Consider the following 11,845-nt stretch of genomic DNA (forward strand, 5'->3'; position numbering starts at 1 on the left):
GTAGTAGTAGTAGAGAGAGAGAGAGAGAGAGAGAGAGAGAGAGAGAGAGAGATTAAGAAGGAAGGAGAGACGGACGGGTATGGCGGCTACAGGATCTGGACGGTCTCAATTCATTTCCAGTTCTGGCGGTAACAGAAGCTTCTCTAACTCTCCCCTCATCGACAACTCTGATGATTCCCATCAGATTATTGTCTCTGAGGTTTGCTTCCTTTTTCCTCATACCACAACAATATATGCAGAATCTCAAGATTTAGGAATACACACACACACTACTGCTACATGCCTACTTAACCATAAAAAAAAAAACCTTTGATAAATCTGATTCTTGTTTTACCTTCATTTTGATTATTAGTAATTAACCAAGCTAAGTGTATGAACAGTTTCTCAGTCAAGATTTCGCTTTCTGAGTCAACAACTTATCAGACTCCAATAAATTTTTACACACAGAGAATCTCTTTGATTCTCCCTATGAGAGATTGTTTTGATTTATTTATATTTGTAAAATGCAGAAGAAGAGCTGGAAGAATTTCTTTGCTTACTTAGGCCCTGGTTTCCTTGTTTCCATCGCATATATCGATCCTGGAAATTGTAATTTCACTCTTCTTCTTCTTCTTTCTTCTTTTTTTTTTTTTTAAATTATAATTTCTCTAAAGATTTTAGATTGATTAATGCTTCTTCTTCTCGTGTTTGTTTGCAGTTGAGACTGATCTGCAATCTGGAGCACAGTACAAGTATGAGGTCCGTTCCTACAGTACCCTCTCTGTTTTTTTTTTTTTTTTTTAATTACTTTTTCTTTTCGACTTTGGCTTATAATAGTTACTTTTTCGAATTCTTGATTCCTCTGTAAAATAAAATTAAAAAAACAGTTACTTTGGATCATATTGGTGGCTTCGTGCGCGGCTTTGGTGATTCAATCTCTTGCTGCTAATCTTGGTGTCGTCACAGGTTTAACTCTTTCGACCACAATAAGTCTGCTCTCTTTCTTTTATTTTACTAAATTCCGCGTACAATGATGATCACAGGAAAACATTTAGCTGAGCAATGTCGAGCTGAGTACTCCAAAGTTCCAAACTTTCTGTTATGGGTCGTTGCAGAAATTGCAGTTGTCGCTTGTGACATACCTGAAGGTTCTTTACTCCTTTTAGAGCCTTTTAGCTAGTCGGATTCTATCTACTTTTTCTGTTTATACTAATTGTTGTCACATAATGGTTTCCTTTTGTTTTTGCAGTGATCGGAACAGCTTTTGCTCTGAACATGCTCTTTAGCATACCGGTATGGATTGGTGTCCTCCTGACAGGCTTGAGTACGCTGATTCTTCTCGCCCTTCAAAAATACGGGGTATTACTTTTTCACTCTTTTGTCATTCCATGGTGCCTTTTGCTATGTTTGGTTAAATTCTTATTCTTGGGGGGGGGGGGGGGGGGAATTTACAGGTGAGAAAGCTGGAGTTCTTGATAGCATTTCTTGTGTTCACAATTGCTATATGCTTCTTCGTTGAGCTCCACTACTCAAAGCCAGACCCAGGAGAAGTCCTACATGGTCTCTTTGTTCCTCAACTTAAAGGAAACGGCGCAACTGGTCTCGCCATCTCTTTGCTCGGAGCCATGGTTATGCCGTAAGCTTCACTCTCTCCTCAGTCCTCACCCTATCCATCTTCAGATTTCTTTTCAAGTAATCTTCTGACACCATCTGCTTTTGCACAGGCACAATCTTTTCCTCCACTCGGCCTTGGTTCTCTCTAGAAAAATCCCTCGTTCTGCTTCTGGTATCAAGGAAGCTTGCAGGTTCTACTTGATTGAAAGCGGCTTGGCTCTTATGGTGGCCTTTCTCATCAACGTCTCTGTGATATCAGTAAGTGGTGCTGTTTGTAACGCCCCCAACTTGAGCTCCGAAGATCGAGCTAACTGTGAGGAATTGGACTTGAACAAGGCATCGTTTCTGCTACGGGTAAAGTGCTTTTTTTCGTTTCTATCCATAAATATTTCATAATTATTAAGTAACTTTACTTCCTCTGTTTTCAAACAGAACGTCGTGGGCAAGTGGAGCTCAAAGCTATTTGCGATCGCACTTCTTGCTTCCGGTCAGAGCTCTACCATAACCGGAACTTATGCTGGACAATACGTTATGCAGGGCTTTCTTGATCTAAGACTCGAGCCGTGGCTCAGAAACTTACTAACAAGGTGCTTAGCTATAATCCCGAGTCTGATTGTTGCTCTCATTGGTGGTTCTGCTGGAGCCGGAAAGTTAATCATCATTGCCTCGGTACCAGAATCAATTTATATCTCTAATCATGATGTGTAATATATATATGACTTCATACACAAAATCAGAATACTAACTGAATAAACCTTTAATCAGATGATCTTATCTTTTGAGCTCCCGTTCGCGCTGGTTCCTCTCCTCAAATTTACTAGCTGCAAAACCAAGATGGGTTCCCACGTCAATCCAAAGGCGGTATGTTACACAATCAAGCACATTTTCATGTAACCGAAGAATAAAAGAAGAAGATGAAAAACGTTTCATCGGTCTCTAATTTCATATGTTCCTTTCTTGGCAGGTTTCAGCTTTGACTTGGGTCATTGGTAGTTTAATCATGGGGATAAACATATACTATCTAGTAAGCAGTTTCATCAAGCTGCTTATCCATAGTCATATGAAGCTTGTGGCCGTCATCTTCTGTGGGATTCTTGGGTTCGCAGGCATTGCTATCTATTTAGCCTCCATAGCGTACCTTGTTTTCCGGAAAAACAAAGAAGCCTCTCCTCTTCTTTCCTCAAGAAACTCACAAAATGTGGAGACACTTCCAAGACAAGACATCGTCAACATGCAGTTACCTAATAAAGTGTCTACGTCTGAAGTTGATTGAATCTTTCATAAAACGACGACTCCAATAAAATTAGAACCAAACCAACGAGTTCACAAAGACCTTTTGATAGTACTGAAGGTCCCTTAATCGGTTTGTGTCTTTTTTTTTCTTTTCTTACTTCAATTAGATTCTCATAGGAACAATCGTATCTTCTAATAATACATCAATAAAACCTTTGCTTCTATTATCATATCATACATATATGCAACATACTCTCGATTACAACCAAACAAATAAAAAAAACAAAGAACAATTCAGCTATAAATATAATTATTTAAGTTTAAACAATAATTAAACCCATACCAAGTTTCGGTAGTAGTATTCGTGGAAAAGGTTCTTCGACCTTATAAGAACTGCTTTGTATGTTTTTTTAAAATCAGTCTCATAGGAAATATAATACACCTCAAATAATAATAAAAAACCATTGCTTCCATTACCATATCATACATATTCCTTACATATTCTCGATTACAACCAAAGAAAGAAAGAACGATGAGCTATATATATATAGTGATTTAAGATTAAACAATAATTAAGTCAAAATCAAACGTATGTATAACTTTGGAATAAAACTTTTCATGTGGGTATGACCAGATTCTAGGGTCGTGATCGTGTTCTAAGATTCGATTATGACTTCGTTTTGGTTCGAATGTTGAGGAAGAGGAAGGTGACCTTTATCTTGCAAGCTTTTGACAGATTCGTAAAGAGATTGCTTAATGGGTTTAAATTCTAAGCCTAAGTCTTTTATCTTTTGGGTAGTAAACTTGTATGGCTTTGCCCTCGGATTCTTCTCGTCCGAACACCTAATCACATCAAAACACACAATATGTTAATACGAATACGAAATGTGGGCAGTATTTCTTGTATATCACTTTAAAGTAACGTATAAACTATTATTGAACTAACTAAAAGAGACAGAAGTCATAAAGCTAGTGACCAAACATTGGAGTAGGTGAAGAAAAAACGCTCACACTCCCGTGTTTGTCAAATGGAATTTGACCCATCAGCAAGACTACAGTTTTTACGATTTATCATACAAAACACATTACCCAAACACGTGTACATATAAGATCTCGATGTCAGCAGTAGGTGATAGATGACATGGATTTTGTGATGTGAGAGTTAGTACACACCATGACACCAATCTCACCACATCCACAAGTGCTAACATTAAAATATAGGGGAAATGGGACAAGAGTCATCACAATCATTAATACCAAATACCACTTATGTCCCTTTTATCCTAACTAATTAAATATAATTTTGGATAGATGTTCAAGAACTCCAAGTCGTAATTTGTTAGTGGTGCTGTGAATCCAAGGTTGTATTTATTGGACCGACTAAATTGTGTTGACTTTGATAAATGATGGACCAAAGTATTGTCAAAGAGCCAAAGGTTGACTTACTTGGTGGGAAGTGGATACTCTGGGAAGAATTTAGCCAGAATCTCAACAACCTCGCCGCGGTGAAGGGCAGTCTCGGCAAGGATGTAGCGGCCTGAGGCGGAGGGTGCTTCGTAGACCATAACATGGCCTAGTGCCACGTCACGGACGTCCACATAGACCTGAGTCAAGTTAGCGTAGGTCTTTGCTGAGCCGGTGAGATACTTGAGAATATGGACTAGACTAGCGTTCACTGCTGACTGGAGAGGTGGTCCAAGAACTAGAACCGGATTTAGCACAACCAAATCCACACCTTTGGCTTTCGCCGTCTCCCATGCAGATTGTTCCGCCACCATCTTCCCGTAGCAATACCAATTCTACAAGGGTCAAAGAACAAATATATTTAGGAATATTATATCGATTCGCATGTTGCCGAAGAACAATATTGGTCTTGGTTTTTGAGGCTAAAGGGCCTATGCTTTTTATATATTACAGCCACATATTCGATTCTAGTATGTGAACTATAATATATATATAGCTCTTAATTGGTTTCCTTGCATCTACGTGATTTATCTCATCTCTGAAACTGGTGGCGCATACAGTACTAAATTGCTAAACATAAAACAAAAAAGTTCAATATAGCTAAAAAAAAAGATAAAATAAAATAAAAAAGAAGTATATATATACCTTTGTGTTTTTGCAGAAATCGAGATCACTCCAGCAGTTTTCATCGACTATGGTTTCAGGGTCACGGTTAGGGTTCATGTAAACAGCACCAATTGATGACGTGAAAACCACGCGTTTGACCTTGGCTTTAGCCGCCGCGTCGATCACAAACTTAGCTCCGTTCACCGCCGGCTCCAACATTGTTGCCTAAATAATTATTAATTAAGAAATTAAAACTAGGAAGCTGAGAGAGCAATTAAGTAAAACTCCTCTGTACGTTGGTGTTCTAGGGATAAACCAAATTTACAAAATGAGTAACTTACGGGATCGTCGGTCATCGGAGAAGCGGTGTGGAAAACGCCATCGCAGCCGTCGATGGTGGCACAGAGAGCTTCGTAGTCGAGAAGGTCTGCACTGTGAAGAGTGAGTCTTTCTTTGGCTCCTTGAAGCTCTCTGAGATGATTGTTCTTGGGATCAGATGGGTTCCTTACGGTTCCTCTAACGGTGTAGCCTCTCTCTAGGAGTAACTTAACGATCCACGAAGCAATGTAGCCGCCGGCTCCGGTGACGCAGACGAGTTTCCCGTCCATAGGCATCTTTCTTTTTTTGCCTTTAAGGAGCTAGAAAAGCCTCTGATTGATTTAGAAGGTCTTCAAAGGGGTTAAGAGAGTAAGAATGTTATAATGATGTGTCGTTTGAGGAGAGACTTGTGATTTGTATTTATAGACCACAAAAGGAGTTACCGTTTTTTCCTCTCTTTAATTACTGTACCGTGTTTCACCAAACCATGGTAAAGAGTTGGTGAGTCTTACTACTGTCGTATATGATATCCATATATATATATATATGGAAAAAAAAGAACAAACAGAAAACCTTAGATATATTGTTTTGTTCTGATTTATTCAAAACTTATATATATATATATATATATATATATATATATTGTTTTGTTCTGATTTATTAAAAGAGTGTGGGTTTGGTAAATGAAGAATTATTGGGATTAATATTTATTTTTTACTTTGATATATTCTTATTACACTAGCTAGAGCAGTACATTGGTTTTAAAGCTTAAGGGTGATCATAAGTGTAAATGCATCAAAATGGTCAATTGAAGATGTTGTGAATCTGACTTTTACATTTCATTTTATTTTTATTGTATTTTCGCACATGATGGCTTTAACTTTTAAGATTTTGATACGAAATTGCTAAATAAGTTTTAACAACAAAAGAAACAAACTTGCTAAATAACTAGTAAGAAAAGGAAAACTCAGAAAAGGAAAAAGACTATTTCTCTTTAAAAAAAATTTTTAAAAAAAACTCTATCCAGTACGTTATTCAAATACGTCGTATATGGAGTTCTAGAAGACCTTAATAAAAATTTAGTAATCGTACGTACGCTCTTTTATAAGATCTACTACACAGCAAATGACAAATCTATGAGCAATAATGCTTTTTATTATTTATTTTTATTTAGTTTCCCTTTTAGTATCATTATCTTATCTTAACTATGTATTAGTATAATATATTCCCGTAATTAACTTAAAAATAAAAAAAAAAAGAACACAACTGATGAGTAGTTGAGAAGATTGACCCTTGACTTCAAATCTAGGCCCCAACCTCTTTTTTACTAATTAAGAAAGTTCCCCTGAACCTATCTCCTCTCTATATCCGTTTGTATATTTCAAATTGTTAACCAAAGATTAAAAAGTTGATGTATGTTTGTCATATGATAAAATGAGATTCGTTTTTATATATATATATATATATTTTTTTGTTTTTCAAAAAGGTAAGTACATCATTCTTGACCACTAGATTTATATGCCTTTTCGATTTTACGAATTTTGAAAAAGATAAGAAAGAGGGATTAATAATATAATAGTTATTATATAAAGTTAGAGAAAATTAAAAGTATACTACTAATACATTTACATTAGCTGATAAGTGTAGTAAAACCAAGATGGTCCAAAACAGATCAAACAAAAAATAAGAGACAGAAGTAAAGCAAATCATTTTAGTTTTTCTTTTGTTTTGTTTGACATAAAACCCAAATCGTACAAGTTACTGCATGCTCGCATTTATTAATTTGGAGCAAAACGCTCTCTTTTTCTTGTATGCAAACCTTTTAGTTTTGCAAAGTCTTTCTTTCTTTATAAGTCATCTTTGAACAATGTTTCAAGTTAATACATCTATCATTGTTTTTTGTTTTCTAACAAGAAATTAAGATGATGGATGATTTTGTTTCAAGTCAATTTGTTTTCGTTTTTGACAACTGATTTAAGAATAGTGGGTGGACAAGAAAAAAGAATAGTGTCTCCCATTCACGCGGTCCAGTCCAAGATGGGTTGAATCAATTTGTAAACTCTTGTTGTACTCATATAGACAATTTCCAAGTGGTTTCTCTATGACTTCAGAATCCTAAAAGTCGCAGCAAATGGTAAATGATTTTATTAACCGACAAGATAAACGTGGCACATCATTACCATGTTGTATATTACTAGTAGTTATTAAATGACAACGATATAGGTATGGACTTCTAATTACAACAACTCAATGTCACAAACTCTCTCAAGCAACTTTAGTAGACACAACACAAACCAGGTGACGCCATCTCGAACTAGTTTCAAATAACAATCTACAAAGACATAAAATTAAAGAAAAAAGCAAAGAGTCTAAGTAGAAAGAATCTTTTTGGAACTGGTTTTTCATTACAAATTCCCTAACTGTATAACTGTCCTTCATGACTCTTTCTCTTCGTCCTCTTCTTTCTCAATCTCCGAAAAGCTTGTGTTTGCCCCTTTATCATCAACCTCCTCTCTCTCTTCTTCTTCTTCTTCTTCATCCTCCATATCATCTGTTTCTCTCCACTTCGGCTCTTCTTCTGACTCTGAGTCCTGGCTCCTCCCACTCTCACTCTCACTTTCAAATTGTTTCTCTTCTTCCTTAGCTTCAGCTTCTACACCTTTATATTCGGATTGTTCTTGCTTCTCGCTACAATCATCTTCGTATTCCTGCTGCTCTTCTCTTCTGTCAGTTTCAGCAGCTTCCAGACTCACTTCCTCCTCTTCTGCTGCTCTGTCAGTTTCAGCATTTAACTCTCTCAACGATCTTAGATTCTTTCCTTCTCCTACTGTTTTTTCAACTTGTTTCTTTAACTTTTTGCCAATATCCTTCTTCATATGGAGTGTTCTACTGGAGGATCTATCACCATAAAAATTTACAAAAACCAATTTTACTAAGAACAAGGAATCATGAATCATATAAACAATTAACTTGGTTTCTAGTAAATTTTCACACCTTACACCTGAGGAACTCGTCGGTTCCACAGACGCTGCCACGTTTTTGCTTTTCTTGACTCTCTGTCTCTGCATTCTGCAACATCATTAAGAACCAGAGAAGACAATTGCTATTAAAGGCCATAGGAGATAATATTGCAAATTTACACAGATCACAGTAATTAACCGTTTTACTCACAAGTCAGATAAAGGAATGGACTCTGGCAGATCAACCTCCTTATCCTGCTGACCGATTGTGGTAAAAAAAAACATTAAGCACGGCAAATACACTTTCTTCCAAAACAAAAAGAAGAAACTTGTACCTCATCGTCAGAAGTGTGATCTTTGACTAACCCCCAGCGTTCCTCAATGAGATTAAGCTCCTCCGAATCTCCATCAGAATATATTACCTGTAATCAGTGGGGGAACAAATATTCCATATGAATCAACTAAGAAACAGGCACAATTCTAACTGGAGGAACACAGTTGAATAGCAGGTCAGATATATTCTCTCACCCGATGCATTTTCTTACGAGTACAATAAGAATCTATGACGCCTTCATAAAACCTACACAGTGCAAGACCATCAACGGAAAAGCAAAAGATTACAGTGCACTTGGAAATAAGAACCTTCAAGTCTACGGTACACTTACGTCTTGTCGAGTGGCCACCAAATATTAACTCTCTTACCGACCAACTCCTCACCAAAGCCATTTGTATCAGACTCCTGAAAAGATGGAAATTCATATATCAACAGATACGTGAGAATCAATGGCTAAAAATGGGGAGAGAAGGTGACAAAGCTTCTTATATACCACTTCTTTTCTTGCTGTTCGTCTCCTTGTCGGATGGCTCTTTGGAGTTTCTTCAGATTCGTCAGACAATTTTGTGGCTGTAACTTGAGAAACCATCTTCTGCACAGTTGATCCAAACGAGAAATTTAACACAAAACATTTAACAGTATCATTTGTTTTGACAAGAGAAATCTATGATAGTCTCGTTTTAGACCTTTCTCTTTGATGATTGTGGAACAGGAGTATCTAGGGATGCACGTTCTAAATTCTTTCTCTTAGCATCCCAGCGAGCTGATAATCTCTTTCCACTGGAATTTACAATCTTAGCTTCTACGATTGGATTCTTCTTGGCTGTCTTCTGACATTTCTCTAAACCATTTTGGGACCTAGTCTTTTTGCGGGAGTTTCCAATCTTTCTGTCATCTTCCTCTTGGTTAGATTCTTCTTTATGGTGCTCTTCATCCCGGAAGCATGACGCCAATTTCTTCAATCTCGGTGAAGAAAGAGAATCAGAATCATAATCACTCTCATCCATCTTAAACCGGCTTCGTTTAAGTGAACCTGTCAGAGCCCTACTAGTGGTTGGGGAAGTTTCTTTAAGCAGAGGTGTTTTCCTGGCAGACACCTTTCCAAGTGATGATTCTCCCCCAGATCCTTTTTTCTGGAACTTTTTATATGAAGACGTCCTTACAGGATCTCTTTTTCCGGAAAGCCAAGAAATGTCATAATCCTCCGGATTCATCAAAGAATTGGGTTTCCGTCCTCTCTTCCCTGTAATTCCTAATTCTGTTTCTGCATCTGTACTTTCTGACCGCACTTGCTTCAGACTCTGTCTCAACAAACTAGAATTGTTTCCATTTCTAACTTTGTCCTTTTCATCGATTTGTCGGGTTCCATCTCTTGCAGGTCTCTTGGAATTACTTTTAGAAAGGATCTCGTTGCGAGAATGCCCCCAGCCCAATTTCTCCTAGATCAAGCTATTTAGTTATACCAACACTATTAAAAGATGCTGAAACTCTACAAATAAACAAGCTCGCCAAATATAATACCTCTAGTGAACCACTTGCGGTTACTCGTCTCCTCAACGTCGTTTCAGCAGCCTGAACCATGGAAAATATAGCTTGTAACGTATAGAATATGAGATTACAAGATTTGACCATATAAGAACTCAATCCACCATCAAAGCAAAGAACTCAGAGTATCACGAATACCTCATTTTCCTTGGTGTTAACTGTATTGTGGACTTTAGTTGTGTCAGAAACACTCTGGCATATGGACGAAACTACTGGAGAATACATATCCAAGCTGGTCTCTGTAGACTTCAAAGCTTCGATGATGTATGGTTTAAGTTTACGTGCACATCTACTAAGAACCTTCTCCGCAAGACTCCAAGACATTGGTGAAATATCCTAAGACATTGAAAGATTACAAATCAACCCAAGTTATATGACTGCAAGATAGTTTAACTTGAAATAGGAAGAAACCTTACCTGATTTTCCTTTTTGACGTTTGCTAAGAGGATATCAAGCAAATCTGTGGATACATCTTCGATTTCATCTATTATTGTAATCATTATGATCTCCATTGACGAAAGCACCACTTGAGGATGATCAGGTCTATTAGATGCACCAAAACCACATTCAGTCTATATATGATCTAAAAACTTTCTCAGATATTGAAAATAAGGTTTTGTATACCTAATCTACCTTATGATTTTCAAGAACTTCTGAAACATATGTAGAATGAGGTCATAGCATTCCAAGTCCAACATCACCAAGCATGATCTGACCTTTGCAACATTATCAAGAACAGACTCTGCTTTCCTATAACTGCGAGAGGACGCATCATATAGTTTCTCGAAAGCTTCAATTGTCAACCTGAAGATATCCTGTAAAATACCAAAGAATTAGAAACCAACAGAGCATTACAGAGAGAGAGAGGGATTGAACTGAATACAATTACCGGAACTTGATTTGGTAATACCTTCATTCGATCATCACTGTAAGGAGCTTCTGGGGCCGTTATCCTCACAATTTCGGTTAAGCAAGACAAAACTGAAACCCTAACATCAGAATCAGGATGGCTTAAAAGGTCAACTGATACCAAAGCATTCTTGGATGGAAGAAGGGCACTTTGCATTGACACCGGTGGATCTTGGTCCACATTTCGAAGCAGAGACTCAGTTTCCTACGCCAGAGAAATTGAATCAGAAATCCAACAGAAGCTTGAAAAAGGATTCGCCTTTAACCAAATTAACAAGTTGGACATCCAAGAAAATGCAACGAATTCACCTAAAAGCACCAAGATTTGACCAAACATTTAACTAAAACCAACAATACAGCTTCCCTTATCGGCAAGAAAGAGAAACCCTAATCGCATTTCGTGAATCCAACCCTAGCAGGGATCTTTTCACCAAAACTCTAAGACAAAGATGGATAAAGCAACGATTTTTTTTTGGAATGAAGAATCAAAGAAACTGGAGAGAAGAGAATTTGTACATCGAGAAGAGTAAGAAGCTCGTCAGTTGGAGGAGGGCTAAGAAGATTCTTTCCAGCATCGATGAGTGCTTTCGAAAGATCGTCCAATCCAACAATAATAGTCATTCCCTCTTCTTCTTCTTCTTCCCCAGAAATCCTCAAACTTTCAAAACCCTAAAAAACGTAATCAAACCAACCCACCAAAAAAAACCTGTAGTTGACGGCAACGCTTCAAATCCTAAGGTCAGAGAGAGCAAGAAAAGAAGACAACTTTCGGGTGATTCTGAGGTTAAGCGGTGTGGTTAAACATGCAAATTTTCACTTATATATTACTACTAATTACAAAACTAGAATCATCTCAAACTGGTAAAAATATAAGGCAAGTGGT

General features: G+C 37.3%; 3 protein-coding genes across 3 annotated transcripts; 1 reads left to right on the forward strand and 2 right to left on the reverse strand.

Annotated features, from left to right (window-relative positions):
- The first annotated feature begins 20 nt into the window (after positions 1–20).
- LOC17894511 (metal transporter Nramp1) lies at positions 21–3,058 on the forward strand. Its single transcript, XM_006301423.2, has 11 exons — positions 21–199; positions 510–588; positions 698–738; positions 867–945; positions 1,023–1,127; positions 1,229–1,338; positions 1,434–1,615; positions 1,704–1,947; positions 2,026–2,262; positions 2,359–2,454; positions 2,558–3,058. The coding sequence occupies exons 1-11, from the start codon at positions 80–82 to the stop codon at positions 2,864–2,866; spliced, it is 1,602 nt and encodes a 533-aa protein (XP_006301485.1). The 5' UTR covers positions 21–79; the 3' UTR covers positions 2,867–3,058.
- Positions 3,059–3,274: 216 nt separating this feature from the next.
- On the reverse strand, positions 3,275–5,583 carry LOC17894897 (cinnamoyl-CoA reductase 2). The gene is made up of 4 exons (XM_006302466.2): positions 5,238–5,583; positions 4,936–5,121; positions 4,273–4,625; positions 3,275–3,669 (listed from the first exon to the last, which is right to left on the reverse strand). Exons 1-4 carry the CDS (start codon positions 5,508–5,510, stop codon positions 3,483–3,485), a joined length of 999 nt encoding a protein of 332 aa, XP_006302528.1. The 5' UTR covers positions 5,511–5,583; the 3' UTR covers positions 3,275–3,482.
- Positions 5,584–7,376: 1,793 nt separating this feature from the next.
- LOC17895159 (glutamic acid-rich protein) lies at positions 7,377–11,845 on the reverse strand. Its single transcript, XM_023788294.1, has 14 exons — positions 11,479–11,845; positions 10,964–11,167; positions 10,687–10,868; positions 10,470–10,596; positions 10,192–10,389; positions 10,030–10,080; positions 9,195–9,947; positions 9,002–9,100; positions 8,840–8,913; positions 8,703–8,754; positions 8,510–8,596; positions 8,386–8,429; positions 8,209–8,283; positions 7,377–8,112 (listed from the first exon to the last, which is right to left on the reverse strand). The coding sequence occupies exons 1-14, from the start codon at positions 11,581–11,583 to the stop codon at positions 7,650–7,652; spliced, it is 2,514 nt and encodes an 837-aa protein (XP_023644062.1). The 5' UTR covers positions 11,584–11,845; the 3' UTR covers positions 7,377–7,649.

This window comes from Capsella rubella, unplaced genomic scaffold (assembly GCF_000375325.1).
Source record: "Capsella rubella cultivar Monte Gargano unplaced genomic scaffold, Caprub1_0 scaffold_2, whole genome shotgun sequence".
NCBI lineage: Eukaryota > Viridiplantae > Streptophyta > Magnoliopsida > Brassicales > Brassicaceae > Capsella > Capsella rubella.